This window comes from Narcine bancroftii, chromosome 4, assembly GCF_036971445.1.
Source record: "Narcine bancroftii isolate sNarBan1 chromosome 4, sNarBan1.hap1, whole genome shotgun sequence".
In the NCBI taxonomy this organism is placed as follows: Eukaryota; Metazoa; Chordata; class Chondrichthyes; order Torpediniformes; family Narcinidae; genus Narcine; species Narcine bancroftii.
In genome coordinates, this window is record NC_091472.1 from 242,804,474 (window position 1) to 242,819,745 (window position 15,272).

Here is a 15,272-nt window from a genome sequence, read left to right on the forward strand (position 1 = left end):
CAGCCATGACTTTGCAAGGCAGATAAACTTTCAGGATGGCATTGAATACTTCAAAGTCATGCACAGAGAGACCACTGTTTTCATCACGTTCCAAATGGATGCCAAGTCCTCGGCCTGAGGCACAGTCTCAACCTGAAATAGCAACCATCCCTTGCCTCCACATATGTTGTTGCCTGACCCACTGAAGTCCTCCAGCAGCTCCCTTTGCTCCAAATTCCAGCATCTCCAGTCAAATGGATTTCACTTAATTTGCAATCATGGAAATATATTAAGCTTTCCCTGAGATAAATGGTTCACAAACATCTCAAACAGCTGGAACCCAAGCACCCCACAAGTTGCAATCTGACAAGAAGTCACATGTCCTCAATCTTAGCTTTCTCTTTGATAATCAACTTACAATCCACACGAATACATCAATTCCAATTCCATAAGCTCTTGCCTTGCTCACCAATTACCTATTTGGCATCTTATCAGAAACCTTCCAAAAATCCAATTGCACCATTAGGTCTTCTACCTCTTCTACATTACAAGACACATCCTCTAAAAATTCCAAAAGATTAGTTGAACATATTTCCCTTTCAAATATTCATGCTGGCTCTGCTTCGTATTATTAGTATTTTCCGAGTACCTGTACAGAATCTTTTCTTAATCGTTTATTGAAAAAATTTGACCAGACATGCAGTCAATTACAAAATTAAAAATTGCAAGTTCAAAGTAAATCCAGTATTTACTCCATGATGGATTTGCCCCAACACCCCCCCCCCCGCCCCTCACACCCAAAGATAAAGATAGAGATGGAAAGAAAAGGGAAAGGAGGAAAAGAAAGCAGAATGGATTGCTGAAAAGTGACACACACTCCACGGATTGTGAATTCATATTCCATTTTATCTTCTTTGGAGAAGTTCAGTGCAGGTCTCACACATTGGGAAGAACACAATTCAAGATTTACACCTGAAAATTCTAAATATGGGCGTCAAACGTGAAAATATGCAGTACTTATTTCAAGGGGAACACAACTATGTGTTTCTACATACCAACGTGCCATACCTAGATGGGAATCCAACTTCCATGCAACTGCTATACATTTACTGGCGACTGCCAACACAATTTTAACAAATTCTGTTTGATATTTAGTTAGTTTCATTTTGGGTTTTATCCTTGTGATATTACCCAGCAAAAATAATTCTGGGTCTTGTTGAAATTTAATTCCTGTAATCTGTTCTAAGAAATTTCCTAGATCAACCCAAAAAGGTTTCACTTTAGAATATGACCAGGTTGAATGTTTAAAAAAAAAAATTCCTATCTCTTCGCCACATCTCAAACATCAGTTCGACAGGTCAGAATTTAATTTATTTAGTTTCTGTGGTGTGAGATATAATTTTTTGCATCAATTATATTGTACTAATTTATATCTTACATTTATCGTAATAGTCATACTATCCCAAATTAATTCAGACCAGGTTTCTTCATCTATTCTCACATTTAAGTCTGATACCCATCTCTGTCTGGACTTATCAACCCCCTGTTTGGGGGTTCCCATTTAAAGAAAGAGATATATTGCTGAAGTAAATTTCTTTGTATTATAGTGGCTCATCCCCATAACAAGCAAACCGGCACCAGCAGCCGTGTCTGCAGCCAGCAGCATCCACAGAAATGCTCAGCATGTGGCAAAGCCGCAGCCCAGAAGTTGACGTCGCTTCCACCCCGCTGGCGTGCTAAGGGCTCTGGGACTGGGCAGGTCTCTTTAAGCATGTAATTTCAAACCAGTTACCCCAGAACTCTGCAAGACTCAGCATGTTCCTTTCAGTTTAGTGGCTTAGCAGCCACATTGGTTAACCCGACGGTCCAATGGCATTTGGACCCGACACAAACAACTCCAGCAGCATGGACAACGCAAATGACTCAACTTTTCAAAATGCAGTTTCGCTGAAACTTTCTAGACCACTCAGCCCCTTGTCTGGTTCCAACAGGCAGATTTCTGGGTCAGGAACCTGATATTACTTCATGGTAGCTGTGCTCAACCAAGAAACGGCAGGCCATGTAATGGACTTTCTGCAGCAGCCTCCAGAAGCACTCGTGGCCCTGTTATTTGGCACATTCAGCCTCTTACCGCAAACAGGCTGAGCAGTTGCTACGCATGGACGGCCTAGGCAACCGGGCACAGTGAGCCCTAATAAGTGACATGCTGGCACCAGCAGATGGCCATAAGCCATGTCTACTATTTTTAGAGCAGATGCCAGAGGAAACCACCTCCTACTAGCAAACGAGGATTTCTCCAACACACAAAAAGTGGCATGCCAAAAGTGACTGCAGGGCCAGCGTCGGAATTAGTGCTGCATCACCACCGAAGGCCCTACCACACTGCACCCCATCAGCTACACCTGCAACACCTGCACTGAGCAACAAAACCATTTCCGAATCTTGGTGCTTTTACCATCAAAGATGGAGATCTTGGGTCCGCCAATGCTGACCACCATGCTCGTTTCAGGGAAACAAAAAGGCCAGCTGTCACTAATGGCTATGGTGGCTTGCCATTGCAATAGCCTCCTGTATGTCAGGGACAGATACTTCGGGCAGATTCCTGGTAGACTCAGGAATCAAAATCAATTCAGTTGCAGCTGACTCATGTGAACATTCACACTGGCGCAGAGTCACAGCCATTGCTGGGGGCAGATTTTCTCTGTACGCACAGTTTGCTGGTGGACCTGAAGGGATGGAGACTGGTCAATGCCAAGACTTTCCAATCCTTTCCCCTGGGGAGGCCAAATTGCCAGCTCTGCACCTCAACTCCATCACGTGCTCAGACAACAAGTTCACCAGGGTGTTATCAGAGGTCCTGTCCTACTTCATGCCATAGATTCCCTCAGCAGCCCCAAAACTCGGTGTGATGCACCATATCCCCATGCAAGAACACCCCATGCATACCATGGCCCTCAGGCTACTGCCAGACAAGCTCCAGCTTGTGAGAGAGGAGTTTAACAAGATGGAGGACATGGATATTGTGTGGCACTTGGACAGCCCATGGGCCACCCCTCTTCATATGGTGCCAAAGTCGGTGGGAGGATGGAGGCCATGTGCATCTTTTCCAAGATAGATCTGATGGGTGGATATCACCAGGTCCCAGTCCACCCCAAATATGGCTGTCATAACCCTGTTATGCTTGTTTGAATTTCTGAGGATAGTATTTGGCCTTAAAAACATGGCACAGTCCTTCCAGCACCTCATGGACATGGTGGGTGTGTCTTGGACTTTCTGTTCATCTATCTGGATGATATCCTGGTCACCAGCCACTCCCGCCAGGAGCATCTGACCCATCTGCACTTCCTCTGTCATCACCTCAGTAACTACGGACTGGTGGTCAACCATGCCAAGTGCCCGTCTGACCTGTCGACCATCAACTTGTTGCGACACCCTGCCAGGAAAAGTGGAGGCCATTCACCAATTCGCCAGACCAAAAATTGTCAAAGGTCTGCAAGAATTTGTCAGGATGGTTAACTTCTACCACCGGTTCATTCCCTCAGTGGCCCCAATTATGCATCCACTTTTGGGTTTGATGTCCAGCAAAGCCAAAGGAGTTGCCTGGATAGAAGAGGCAACAGCGGTGTTTGATTAGGCAAGGACGCCCCAGTCAATGCTACGCTCCTGGTCTATACCCCGATCAACATCCCCACAGCCCTCACCATGAATGCCTCTGAAATAGCCGTCAGCGCTGTACTCAAACAATTAATAGAAGGACAATGGAAGCCACTCGCCTTCTTTAGCCGACACCTGTGGCTCCCGGAGTTCTAGTACAGCTCAGCCAAGTTGGTTTACAGTTCACTGCTCACACCAATTGGCGAGTTCATGGCCAAGGAGACACACCCACGAAGGTGCTGACAAGCTCCAGGAGAGACTAGGGACACTGGCTCCAGTTCCACTGTCCCTCCACAAAGCATCATCCTCCTTTGTACCTGACGACCTGTGGCAGACTAAGTGTTCATCTACAGAGGAGCACATAGCCCGCCCCTACAACGGCCGTACGAAGGATCCTTCAGGGTAGTGCGACACAATGGGACAACTTGTATTTTGACATTGGGGGCCAGGAGGAGATGTTTACCATCGACCATCTCAAACTGTCACACCTGGACATTGAACGACCAGCCATTACACCACATGCCAGGAGACGAGGCTGACCACGCAAAACAGATAGAATGCAGGTTACAGTTCCTGCGCTTCCCATCGTTGGCTCTCTGGGAGGTTCATATAGCGCTCACCTGCACAACAAACGAACTAACAGCAGCCACAAGCAAATCCGCAGCCAGCGGCATCCACAGAGATGCTCAGCATGGGGATAAGCCACAGCCCAGAAGTTGACAGCAATTCTGCCTTTCTAGGGCACTAAGGGCTCTGTGACCGGCCGGGCCTCTTTAAGCACACAATTTCAAACCAGTAAAAGATTTACTCCAGAACTCTCCAAGACTCAGCATGTTCCTTTCTGTTTTGTGTCTTAGCAGCCCTAGTATTTCCCTTTCGAATCGGTGTATACTTTACCATGGTTAGTCCTCCCAAACACCTCACACTTTCCTCATTAAATTCCATCTGCTATTTTGCAGCCCATTTTTCCAGCTGGTCCAGATTCCGCTGCAAGCTTTGAGAAGCCTCCTCATTATTCACGACACCTCCAATCAGTTAATATTCTGAAAACTTGCTGATCCAATTTACCACATTGTCATCCATATCTTTGATACAGATGACAAACAACAGTGGACCCAGTTCTGATCTCTGAAGCATGCCACCAGTCACAGGCCTCCAGTCAGAGAGTCAATCCTCTACTACCACCTTCTGGCTTGTCTCACAAAGCCAATGTCTAATCCAGTTTACTTCCTCATACCGAATGCCAAGTGACTGAACCTTCCTGATCAAGCTCCCATGCGGGACCGTGTCACGTATACAAAATTCATGGCCTTTCCTTCATCAAGTTTTCAGGTAACCACCTCAAAAAAATTTATAAGGTTGGTGAAACAATCTTATTTTGAGGTTAGCCCGTAAATCCTCACAACCCCTCTGCTTGGGTGATCTTTGCCATCACGGGCTCCTGAAAGTGGGGTAAGTATCTCAGTCCCCTTCACCGAGCTCTCTCATCATCTCCAGCTGTGCTCCTTGACAGAGGGCTGTGGCCTTGATGCCCCATGGCAAGTTTCATTGACGGCAGTATGCAGAGCAGTGCCAAATATCAGAAGGGCTTCCTTGCACCAAGCCAAGTACGCCAATGAAAAGTATTTGCCCACAATATCATCCTGAGAATGGATCCACTGATACAAACACACCCCCACTAGCAACACTTCAGAACATATTTCCATGGCTTTCTAGGCTGATGAATCTGGTCTCAGAGTGAAAATAAAATCCTTTCCCAAAACAGCTCAAGAATAATTAATACATGATTTAAAAATCTGGCAACGGAATGCAGAGTTATTTTTGCAAGCAATAATTTTTCAGAACACAGTTCAATAACTTGCCCAACAATCGTAATTTAATTTCAAAGCCAGAGGACCTCCTATCACCCCATGCTGATTCCAGACATATGGGACTGTTCAGGCATCAACTAAGACTTTAATCATTTTAACTTGGTCCTGATAGAATAAACGACCCTCCTCATAACACAAGGAGACTCAAGTACAAATGAATGTGCTTACCTTTATGGGCCTCTTCTGGCCTCAATTCCTCTTCCTATGCTGCTGAGCTGGCAAGGAAGTCATTCTGGCTTCCCTCAAGAGACATCTGGATAAGCTGGCAGTCAAGCTTCAATGATGTCACAGAAGCCTGAACTATACATTTAAAGAGGACACATACACTTGAGGGATTCAGGGTGTGAATGAGAACTGATGGGATGGCAGCGGCATCAGGGAGAGATTTCATGAAGGGACTGAAACCCTCTCAGTTTCCTTTTGGCTTATCAAACATTTCAATGGGCATGGAATGTTCTAAACCAGCCCCTTTGCATGTCAGCTGAGGTTTCTATATATCAAAAAGAGAAAATATCTTTACCCAAAACAGACTTGGTTTTGTTGGTGTTACAAAGGTCATGAGAGCCATCCTATGGCACCTCTTTGAGGAACCAAATTTTGCAACCTGAAGCCAGATAGATGTTGACGTACAACTTGTCCAGGTATGCGAATGTAGACAGAGTCTGAGCCTGTCAACATCCACTCCACCGTGGACACTTCCTCCCTCACTGGCACAATTCTAACCGTTCTATTCGTACATGGGGCTATCATTTAAAATTGGGGTAGTGCGGTATACCACTGTACACATGTTTGGCTGTGTTAGTACTTGATAATAGTTTGTCTGGACATGCCCCTTGCTTACTGTGCCTGTGGTTCCTCCCTGTAGTGCACGTTGAAAGAATCAAAGGTTTGTTGATCCAAACCAAGGCTTTTATTAACTAGAAGACTGGAGCATATCACATGTAGGTCGACAAGTCCAGAATGATCTGGGTCTGGCTAGGAGCAACCCTTTAAGACCTCCCAGTAGGCGTGGCTACACTCTCAGCCAATCACAACCATCCTATACTACAATATAAACATATACACATTGGTAATAGAATCCATACCATCACATTCACCCCTTCTTTGAGAACTGACCCCGGGGTGAATGGAGGGCTGTTTAAAAAAATGGGGGGGGGGGAAAGAGACTGGTGGGAGGTTAGGGGCTGTAACAGTTGGGGGGCCTGATCGTCCGGCGTGACCGCCGTGGTGCTGGGATTGGGGTCATTGGAGTCAAGTCACTGGCGGGCTCATTGGGTGCGACCACCGTCTCGCACAATACCCCATCGACATTGTCGACAGGCTGGGCTGAGTTGGTGGGGTGGTGCTGATCCCTCTGTTCAAGCATGTGACCTAGGGGAGAAGGATTTGGAAGAGGTTGGGTTGGGAGCAATGCCAAGTCCGATCCGGCTTGGGCTAGGTCCCTTACCGAGACTGTGTCCTCCCGCCTGTACGGATACTCAATGTATGCATAATGTGGGTTTGCATGGAGCAGCATCACTCAGTCAACCGAAGGGTCGTTCTTTGAGTAATGGACGTGGCGTCGCAGGAGGACAGGTCCAGGAACCGTGAGCCACACCGGCATGGTTGTTCCAGATTCGGATTTCCTCGGGAAAGAGAACATCCTTTCATGGGGAGTGGAATTGGTCGCGGTGCATAGAGAGAACAGATGGAGTGTAGGGCCCTAGTGAGCACGTCCTGCTAGCGAGTGGTGGGGAGGCCTTTGGACCGGAGGGAAAGCATAACCGCGTTCCAGACAGTGGCATTCTCTCTTTTGACCTACCCATTACCGCATGGATTATAGCTGGTGGTCCTGCTTGAAGCAATACCATGCTCCAGGAGGTACTGCTGCAGCTCAGTGCTCATAAACGAGGACCTCCGGTCACTGTGGATGTAACTGGGGTACCCGAAGATGGCAAAGATGCTGTGCAAGGCTCCATGATGGAGGAGGCAGTCATATCCAAGCAGGGCACAGCAAACAGGAAGCGAGAATAATCGTCAATCATCATAAGAATGTAGTTGTTACTTTTGGTCGACGGTAGGGGCCCCTTGAAGTCCACGCTTAGAAGTTCAAATGGCCAGGTGGCTTTGATGTTGTGGGTGTTCTCCAGATGGAAGAAGTGAGGCTTGCAGCTCGGGTCATGGAGCGAATCTCCTCGACCGTGTGGGGCAGGTTGTGAGCCTTGACGAAGTGTGCGAACCTAGTGACCTCCGGATGACAGAGCTCCTTGTGGAGTCTCTGCAGCCTGTCCAGTTGTATGTTGGCGCAAGTCCTCCTTGAGAGCACATCTGGCAGGTCTTTGAGCTTTCCAGGCCAGTACAGTATGTCGTAATTGAAGGTGGAGAGTTCGATTCTCCACCTAGTGATCTTGTCATTCTTGATCTTACCTCGCTGGGTGCTGCTAAACATGAACAAGACCGTGCGTTGGTCGGTCAGCAGTGTAAAGTGTCTGCCAGTGAGGTAGTGCCTTCAACAATGTACTACTTCGACTATGGCCTGGGCCTCCTTCTCGACAGAGGAGTGTCGGCTCTCAGGGCCCTGGAGGGTCCTGGAGAAGGCGGCTACCGGACGGCCGGGTTCAAAGCGGCCGCCAGTGCAAAATCGGATGCATCGATCTCTACTTGGAATGGAATGGACTCATCAATGGCGTGCAGCGGCGATGTCCAATTTGATGCAGTCGAAGGCTGCAATGGCTTTGGTTGACAGGGGGAAGGAGGTGGTCTTGATAAGTGGCTATGCCTTGTCGGCATAGTGTGGAACACATTGGGCATAGTATGACCAAGAAACCCAGGCAGCATTGGAGTGCCTTTTGGATGTGGGGGTGTGGCAAGTCCATGAGAGAACGCACGCGGTCAGGATCCGGCATTACCACCTCGTTCTCCACCACGCAACCTAGAATTGTGAGCAGAGTGGTCCGAAAGACACACTTGTTGAAATTGAAATTTCGAGGTTGGCATCATGATCCTCCTCCGTGTCATGGCCACAGATGGTGACCTTGTCCAGATACGGGAAAGAAGCTGTTAGCCCATTCTGGTCTACCATCCGGTCCATTTCCCCCTGGAAAACCACGACACCATTCGTGACCCCAAAGGGTACCCTGAGAGATTGATACAACCACTCATTCCCTTCAAAGGCCATTAAAAGTCAGTCTTCTCAGTGGATCAGGAGCTGGTGATAGGCTGAACATAAATCAATGGTGGAGAACACACAGTAATAGGCGATCTGATTGACCACATCCGTGATCCATGGGAAGGGGTATGCATCCAGAAGCATGATGCGGTTGACTGACTGGCTGTAGTCAACCACCATCCATGGCTTCTGCTCATTTTTAACAATCACCACCTGGGCTCTCCAGGGACTTGAGCTAGTTTCGATAATGCACCTCACTTGTGATGAATTTCTTGTCTTCCTAACTATATTGCCGGATTTTGGTGGCCACTGGTTTCCAGCCAGGAGTGAGGTTTGCGAAGAGTGCTGGAGGAGCGACCCGGAGGGTGGAGAGGCTACAAGTGGGGTGCCAGGGCATGGGAGTGGGTGGCTTGGGCTGTTGCTGGCAGGAGGCCTCTGGGGTGAAGTGGGGCATGGCCCCCCCCCATAGTTCATACTATCACATTCCCACAGACCCCCTGAATAAAGGCAACTGTGCCACAGTCCCTTCCTCAGTCCAGGACAGTCAACCAGCATGGAAATACCTCCATTCTGTTGTTAATAAAAGCTTACCAGTTTGTGTATAATTTCTAGTCTTTTGAAATAATTAACGGTGCATCAATTTTATTAACTTTTTTTGTTGATATGGAGCAGATTTTGAAACCAGAAAAGCTGGATCTTGACCCACAATCGACTGACACATCTAACAGCTTCGAACTCTGGCTGCGTTGCTTTGAAGCATTCCCGCAGGCCTCCTCCACTATGGTTCAACCAGAGGACGACTGACTGCAAGTACTATATTCCTGGGCCGGGCCCCTGGTATATTCGATGATCAGGGATGCCGAGTCATACCCAGAGACAATGGAACTACTGAAAAGCCAGTACCTGAGAAAGGTAAAGGAGGTTTAGTTTGGCACCTCCTGGCTACCCGAAAACAGTGACCTTTGGAGATTGAGCACCGAGAACTTGCAGCTCTCTGACAGGCCTGCAGCTGCAAGGCCATGACAGCTGCAATAAACATGGAGGGCATAAGATCCAGCTGTATCCAGCAGAGACTGTTGGAGCAGGGTGAGCTGAACTTGCAGAAGGCAGTCAAGCTAGCAGACATGCTAGAGGTGACCTTCCAAACATGGATTCCTACCCAGCTGACAACACAGCTACCTTGTGGTTACCAAGGGCGCCACCATCTTGGGATGTGGGAGGCTTGCAAGCCAGCAGAACACCGCCAACACTATGTCCCACTAGCGACTCGACCATGGCCACTGTACTCTGCAAGCACCTGAAGTACTATTTCTGCAGCCTATACAAGCAGCCTAGAAAACGTTGCCTGGTGAAAGACACAGTTTCCTCTAGCTGTGGAAAGAGAGGGCATTATGAAAAGGTGAGGAAATCCAAGTCTCCCTCTAAACCCAGCAGCATCACATGCATGCCATGGGAGTACCATCTTGGACGTCGCCATCTTCTCAACCCAGCAGCGCTACATGCGGGCCATGGGTGCTGCCATCTCAGACACCGCCATCTCAAAATCAAATACTCGAACACTCCACCGTACCTACAGAGTATGACAGTGGTTCAACACTGGCCTCCATCACGCTGGATAAAGGTAACCCTCACCAGATCGATGATGGACACGGAGGTGAACGGTCACAAGATGAGCTGCCTGTTCGATAGAGGGAGCACAGAGAGCTTCATCCACCCCAACATGGTACAGCGTTTCTCCCTCGCCATAAGGCAAGTTAGCTACAAAGACTCTATGGTCTTGAAGTCCTGTATGCAGATGTTCACGGCCACTGTGTAGTGATTCTAACTGAATGGGGCACAAACTTTAAACTCTTCGTGTGGCTGCAGCTTTGCGCTGCTGGGGTTGGACTTTCAATGCCACCTTAAGAGTGTCATGATGGAGTAAGGTGGGCCCCATCCCCCTCAATGTCTGTAACCAGCAGTTTTTAAACTGCCCATTGCCCTCCACCCACAGAAACCTCCCAGCCTTTCCTCCCAGCCTTTCCTCCCAGCCTTTCCTCCCAGCCTTTCCTCCCAGCCTTTCCTCCCAGCCTTTCCTCCCAGCCTTTCCTCCCAGCCTTTCCTCCCAGCCTTTCCTCCCAGCCTTTCCTCCCAGCCTTTCCTCCCAGCCTTTCCTCCCAGCCTTTCCTCCCAGCCTTTCCTCCCAGCCTTTCCTCCCAGCCTTTCCTCCCAGCCTTTCCTCCCAGCCTTTCCTCCCAGCCTTTCCTCCCAGCCTTTCCTCCCAGCCTTTCCTCCCAGCCTTTCCTCCCAGCCTTTCCTCCCAGCCTTTCCTCCCAGCCTTTCCTCCCAGCCTTTCCTCCCAGCCTTTCCTCCCAGCCTTTCCTCCCAGCCTTTCCTCCCAGCCTTTCCTCCCAGCCTTTCCTCCCAGCCTTTCCTCCCAGCCTTTCCTCCCAGCCTTTCCTCCCAGCCTTTCCTCCCAGCCTTTCCTCCCAGCCTTTCCTCCCAGCCTTTCCTCCCAGCCTTTCCTCCCAGCCTTTCCTCCCAGCCTTTCCTCCCAGCCTTTCCTCCCAGCCTTTCCTCCCAGCCTTTCCTCCCAGCCTTTCCTCCCAGCCTTTCCTCCCAGCCTTTCCTCCCAGCCTTTCCTCCCAGCCTTTCCTCCCAGCCTTTCCTCCCAGCCTTTCCTCCCAGCCTTTCCTCCCAGCCTTTCCTCCCAGCCTTTCCTCCCAGCCTTTCCTCCCAGCCTTTCCTCCCAGCCTTTCCTCCCAGCCTTTCCTCCCAGCCTTTCCTCCCAGCCTTTCCTCCCAGCCTTTCCTCCCAGCCTTTCCTCCCAGCCTTTCCTCCCAGCCTTTCCTCCCAGCCTTTCCTCCCAGCCTTTCCTCCCAGCCTTTCCTCCCAGCCTTTCCTCCCAGCCTTTCCTCCCAGCCTTTCCTCCCAGCCTTTCCTCCCAGCCTTTCCTCCCAGCCTTTCCTCCCAGCCTTTCCTCCCAGCCTTTCCTCCCAGCCTTTCCTCCCAGCCTTTCCTCCCAGCCTTTCCTCCCAGCCTTTCCTCCCAGCCTTTCCTCCCAGCCTTTCCTCCCAGCCTTTCCTCCCAGCCTTTCCTCCCAGCCTTTCCTCCCAGCCTTTCCTCCCAGCCTTTCCTCCCAGCCTTTCCTCCCAGCCTTTCCTCCCAGCCTTTCCTCCCAGCCTTTCCTCCCAGCCTTTCCTCCCAGCCTTTCCTCCCAGCCTTTCCTCCCAGCCTTTCCTCCCAGCCTTTCCTCCCAGCCTTTCCTCCCAGCCTTTCCTCCCAGCCTTTCCTCCCAGCCTTTCCTCCCAGCCTTTCCTCCCAGCCTTTCCTCCCAGCCTTTCCTCCCAGCCTTTCCTCCCAGCCTTTCCTCCCAGCCTTTCCTCCCAGCCTTTCCTCCCAGCCTTTCCTCCCAGCCTTTCCTCCCAGCCTTTCCTCCCAGCCTTTCCTCCCAGCCTTTCCTCCCAGCCTTTCCTCCCAGCCTTTCCTCCCAGCCTTTCCTCCCAGCCTTTCCTCCCAGCCTTTCCTCCCAGCCTTTCCTCCCAGCCTTTCCTCCCAGCCTTTCCTCCCAGCCTTTCCTCCCAGCCTTTCCTCCCAGCCTTTCCTCCCAGCCTTTCCTCCCAGCCTTTCCTCCCAGCCTTTCCTCCCAGCCTTTCCTCCCAGCCTTTCCTCCCAGCCTTTCCTCCCAGCCTTTCCTCCCAGCCTTTCCTCCCAGCCTTTCCTCCCAGCCTTTCCTCCCAGCCTTTCCTCCCAGCCTTTCCTCCCAGCCTTTCCTCCCAGCCTTTCCTCCCAGCCTTTCCTCCCAGCCTTTCCTCCCAGCCTTTCCTCCCAGCCTTTCCTCCCAGCCTTTCCTCCCAGCCTTTCCTCCCAGCCTTTCCTCCCAGCCTTTCCTCCCAGCCTTTCCTCCCAGCCTTTCCTCCCAGCCTTTCCTCCCAGCCTTTCCTCCCAGCCTTTCCTCCCAGCCTTTCCTCCCAGCCTTTCCTCCCAGCCTTTCCTCCCAGCCTTTCCTCCCAGCCTTTCCTCCCAGCCTTTCCTCCCAGCCTTTCCTCCCAGCCTTTCCTCCCAGCCTTTCCTCCCAGCCTTTCCTCCCAGCCTTTCCTCCCAGCCTTTCCTCCCAGCCTTTCCTCCCAGCCTTTCCTCCCAGCCTTTCCTCCCAGCCTTTCCTCCCAGCCTTTCCTCCCAGCCTTTCCTCCCAGCCTTTCCTCCCAGCCTTTCCTCCCAGCCTTTCCTCCCAGCCTTTCCTCCCAGCCTTTCCTCCCAGCCTTTCCTCCCAGCCTTTCCTCCCAGCCTTTCCTCCCAGCCTTTCCTCCCAGCCTTTCCTCCCAGCCTTTCCTCCCAGCCTTTCCTCCCAGCCTTTCCTCCCAGCCTTTCCTCCCAGCCTTTCCTCCCAGCCTTTCCTCCCAGCCTTTCCTCCCAGCCTTTCCTCCCAGCCTTTCCTCCCAGCCTTTCCTCCCAGCCTTTCCTCCCAGCCTTTCCTCCCAGCCTTTCCTCCCAGCCTTTCCTCCCAGCCTTTCCTCCCAGCCTTTCCTCCCAGCCTTTCCTCCCAGCCTTTCCTCCCAGCCTTTCCTCCCAGCCTTTCCTCCCAGCCTTTCCTCCCAGCCTTTCCTCCCAGCCTTTCCTCCCAGCCTTTCCTCCCAGCCTTTCCTCCCAGCCTTTCCTCCCAGCCTTTCCTCCCAGCCTTTCCTCCCAGCCTTTCCTCCCAGCCTTTCCTCCCAGCCTTTCCTCCCAGCCTTTCCTCCCAGCCTTTCCTCCCAGCCTTTCCTCCCAGCCTTTCCTCCCAGCCTTTCCTCCCAGCCTTTCCTCCCAGCCTTTCCTCCCAGCCTTTCCTCCCAGCCTTTCCTCCCAGCCTTTCCTCCCAGCCTTTCCTCCCAGCCTTTCCTCCCAGCCTTTCCTCCCAGCCTTTCCTCCCAGCCTTTCCTCCCAGCCTTTCCTCCCAGCCTTTCCTCCCAGCCTTTCCTCCCAGCCTTTCCTCCCAGCCTTTCCTCCCAGCCTTTCCTCCCAGCCTTTCCTCCCAGCCTTTCCTCCCAGCCTTTCCTCCCAGCCTTTCCTCCCAGCCTTTCCTCCCAGCCTTTCCTCCCAGCCTTTCCTCCCAGCCTTTCCTCCCAGCCTTTCCTCCCAGCCTTTCCTCCCAGCCTTTCCTCCCAGCCTTTCCTCCCAGCCTTTCCTCCCAGCCTTTCCTCCCAGCCTTTCCTCCCAGCCTTTCCTCCCAGCCTTTCCTCCCAGCCTTTCCTCCCAGCCTTTCCTCCCAGCCTTTCCTCCCAGCCTTTCCTCCCAGCCTTTCCTCCCAGCCTTTCCTCCCAGCCTTTCCTCCCAGCCTTTCCTCCCAGCCTTTCCTCCCAGCCTTTCCTCCCAGCCTTTCCTCCCAGCCTTTCCTCCCAGCCTTTCCTCCCAGCCTTTCCTCCCAGCCTTTCCTCCCAGCCTTTCCTCCCAGCCTTTCCTCCCAGCCTTTCCTCCCAGCCTTTCCTCCCAGCCTTTCCTCCCAGCCTTTCCTCCCAGCCTTTCCTCCCAGCCTTTCCTCCCAGCCTTTCCTCCCAGCCTTTCCTCCCAGCCTTTCCTCCCAGCCTTTCCTCCCAGCCTTTCCTCCCAGCCTTTCCTCCCAGCCTTTCCTCCCAGCCTTTCCTCCCAGCCTTTCCTCCCAGCCTTTCCTCCCAGCCTTTCCTCCCAGCCTTTCCTCCCAGCCTTTCCTCCCAGCCTTTCCTCCCAGCCTTTCCTCCCAGCCTTTCCTCCCAGCCTTTCCTCCCAGCCTTTCCTCCCAGCCTTTCCTCCCAGCCTTTCCTCCCAGCCTTTCCTCCCAGCCTTTCCTCCCAGCCTTTCCTCCCAGCCTTTCCTCCCAGCCTTTCCTCCCAGCCTTTCCTCCCAGCCTTTCCTCCCAGCCTTTCCTCCCAGCCTTTCCTCCCAGCCTTTCCTCCCAGCCTTTCCTCCCAGCCTTTCCTCCCAGCCTTTCCTCCCAGCCTTTCCTCCCAGCCTTTCCTCCCAGCCTTTCCTCCCAGCCTTTCCTCCCAGCCTTTCCTCCCAGCCTTTCCTCCCAGCCTTTCCTCCCAGCCTTTCCTCCCAGCCTTTCCTCCCAGCCTTTCCTCCCAGCCTTTTCTCCCAGCCTTTCCTCCCATCATTTCCTGCCAGCAACCTGCAGATTGCCCACCGCGCACGACCTGCAGCCTTTCAACACTCAAGATCACCCCTCCACCACTGTTCGTTCACCTCACCTCTGACTGTAAACCTGTTGCCACCAAAATTAGGCAATATAGTGTTGCGAACAGGGCCTTCATCAGGGTGTAGGTACAGCGGCTTCCAAATGAGGGGATCATTGAAGCCAGCACCTGCCCCTGGAGACCCTAAGTGGTGGTGGTAAAAAATGGGGAGAAACACAGAATGATTATTGACTGCAGTCAGATCATTAATAGATAGATGCAGCTGGACACGTACCTTCTTCGCTGCACATCCAACACGGTAAATCAAATCACTCATTATCAGGTATTTTCCACTATCAATTTAAATTCAGCATTTCACCAGCTCCCTATCTGCCTGAAGGACCGCCAATATACTGGTCATGAGGCAGATGGCTGCCTCTACCATTTCCTGAGTGTTCCTTTTAGTATCACCAACGGGCTCTCAGTCTTCCAGGAGGAGATGGACTGAATAGT

The 15,272-nt window shown here is 51.6% G+C and overlaps 2 protein-coding genes across 10 annotated transcripts in view; one reads left to right on the forward strand and one right to left on the reverse strand.

Moving 5' to 3' along the window:
- The window catches only part of LOC138761791 (SPATS2-like protein), a 165,751-nt gene that overhangs the window by 61,603 nt on the left and 88,876 nt on the right, over positions 1-15,272 (reverse strand). The gene's annotated exons all lie outside the window — the stretch shown is intronic.
- LOC138761792 (uncharacterized) overlaps positions 1-15,272 on the forward strand; it is a 39,819-nt gene that overhangs the window by 6,904 nt on the left and 17,643 nt on the right. For 4 of the 7 annotated variants that reach the window (XM_069934529.1, XM_069934527.1, XM_069934530.1 and 1 more), the window contains one exon: positions 9,325-10,401. The exons of 2 other annotated variants lie outside the window; for them this stretch is intronic. In XM_069934529.1, the coding sequence (XP_069790630.1) occupies positions 9,800-10,401 (602 nt within the window). In that variant the 5' untranslated portion in view covers positions 9,325-9,799. Of the gene's footprint in view, positions 1-1,586; positions 4,449-9,324; positions 10,402-15,272 lie in introns of those variants that run through there. One more of the 7 variants, XR_011356511.1, reaches the window with a different exon arrangement.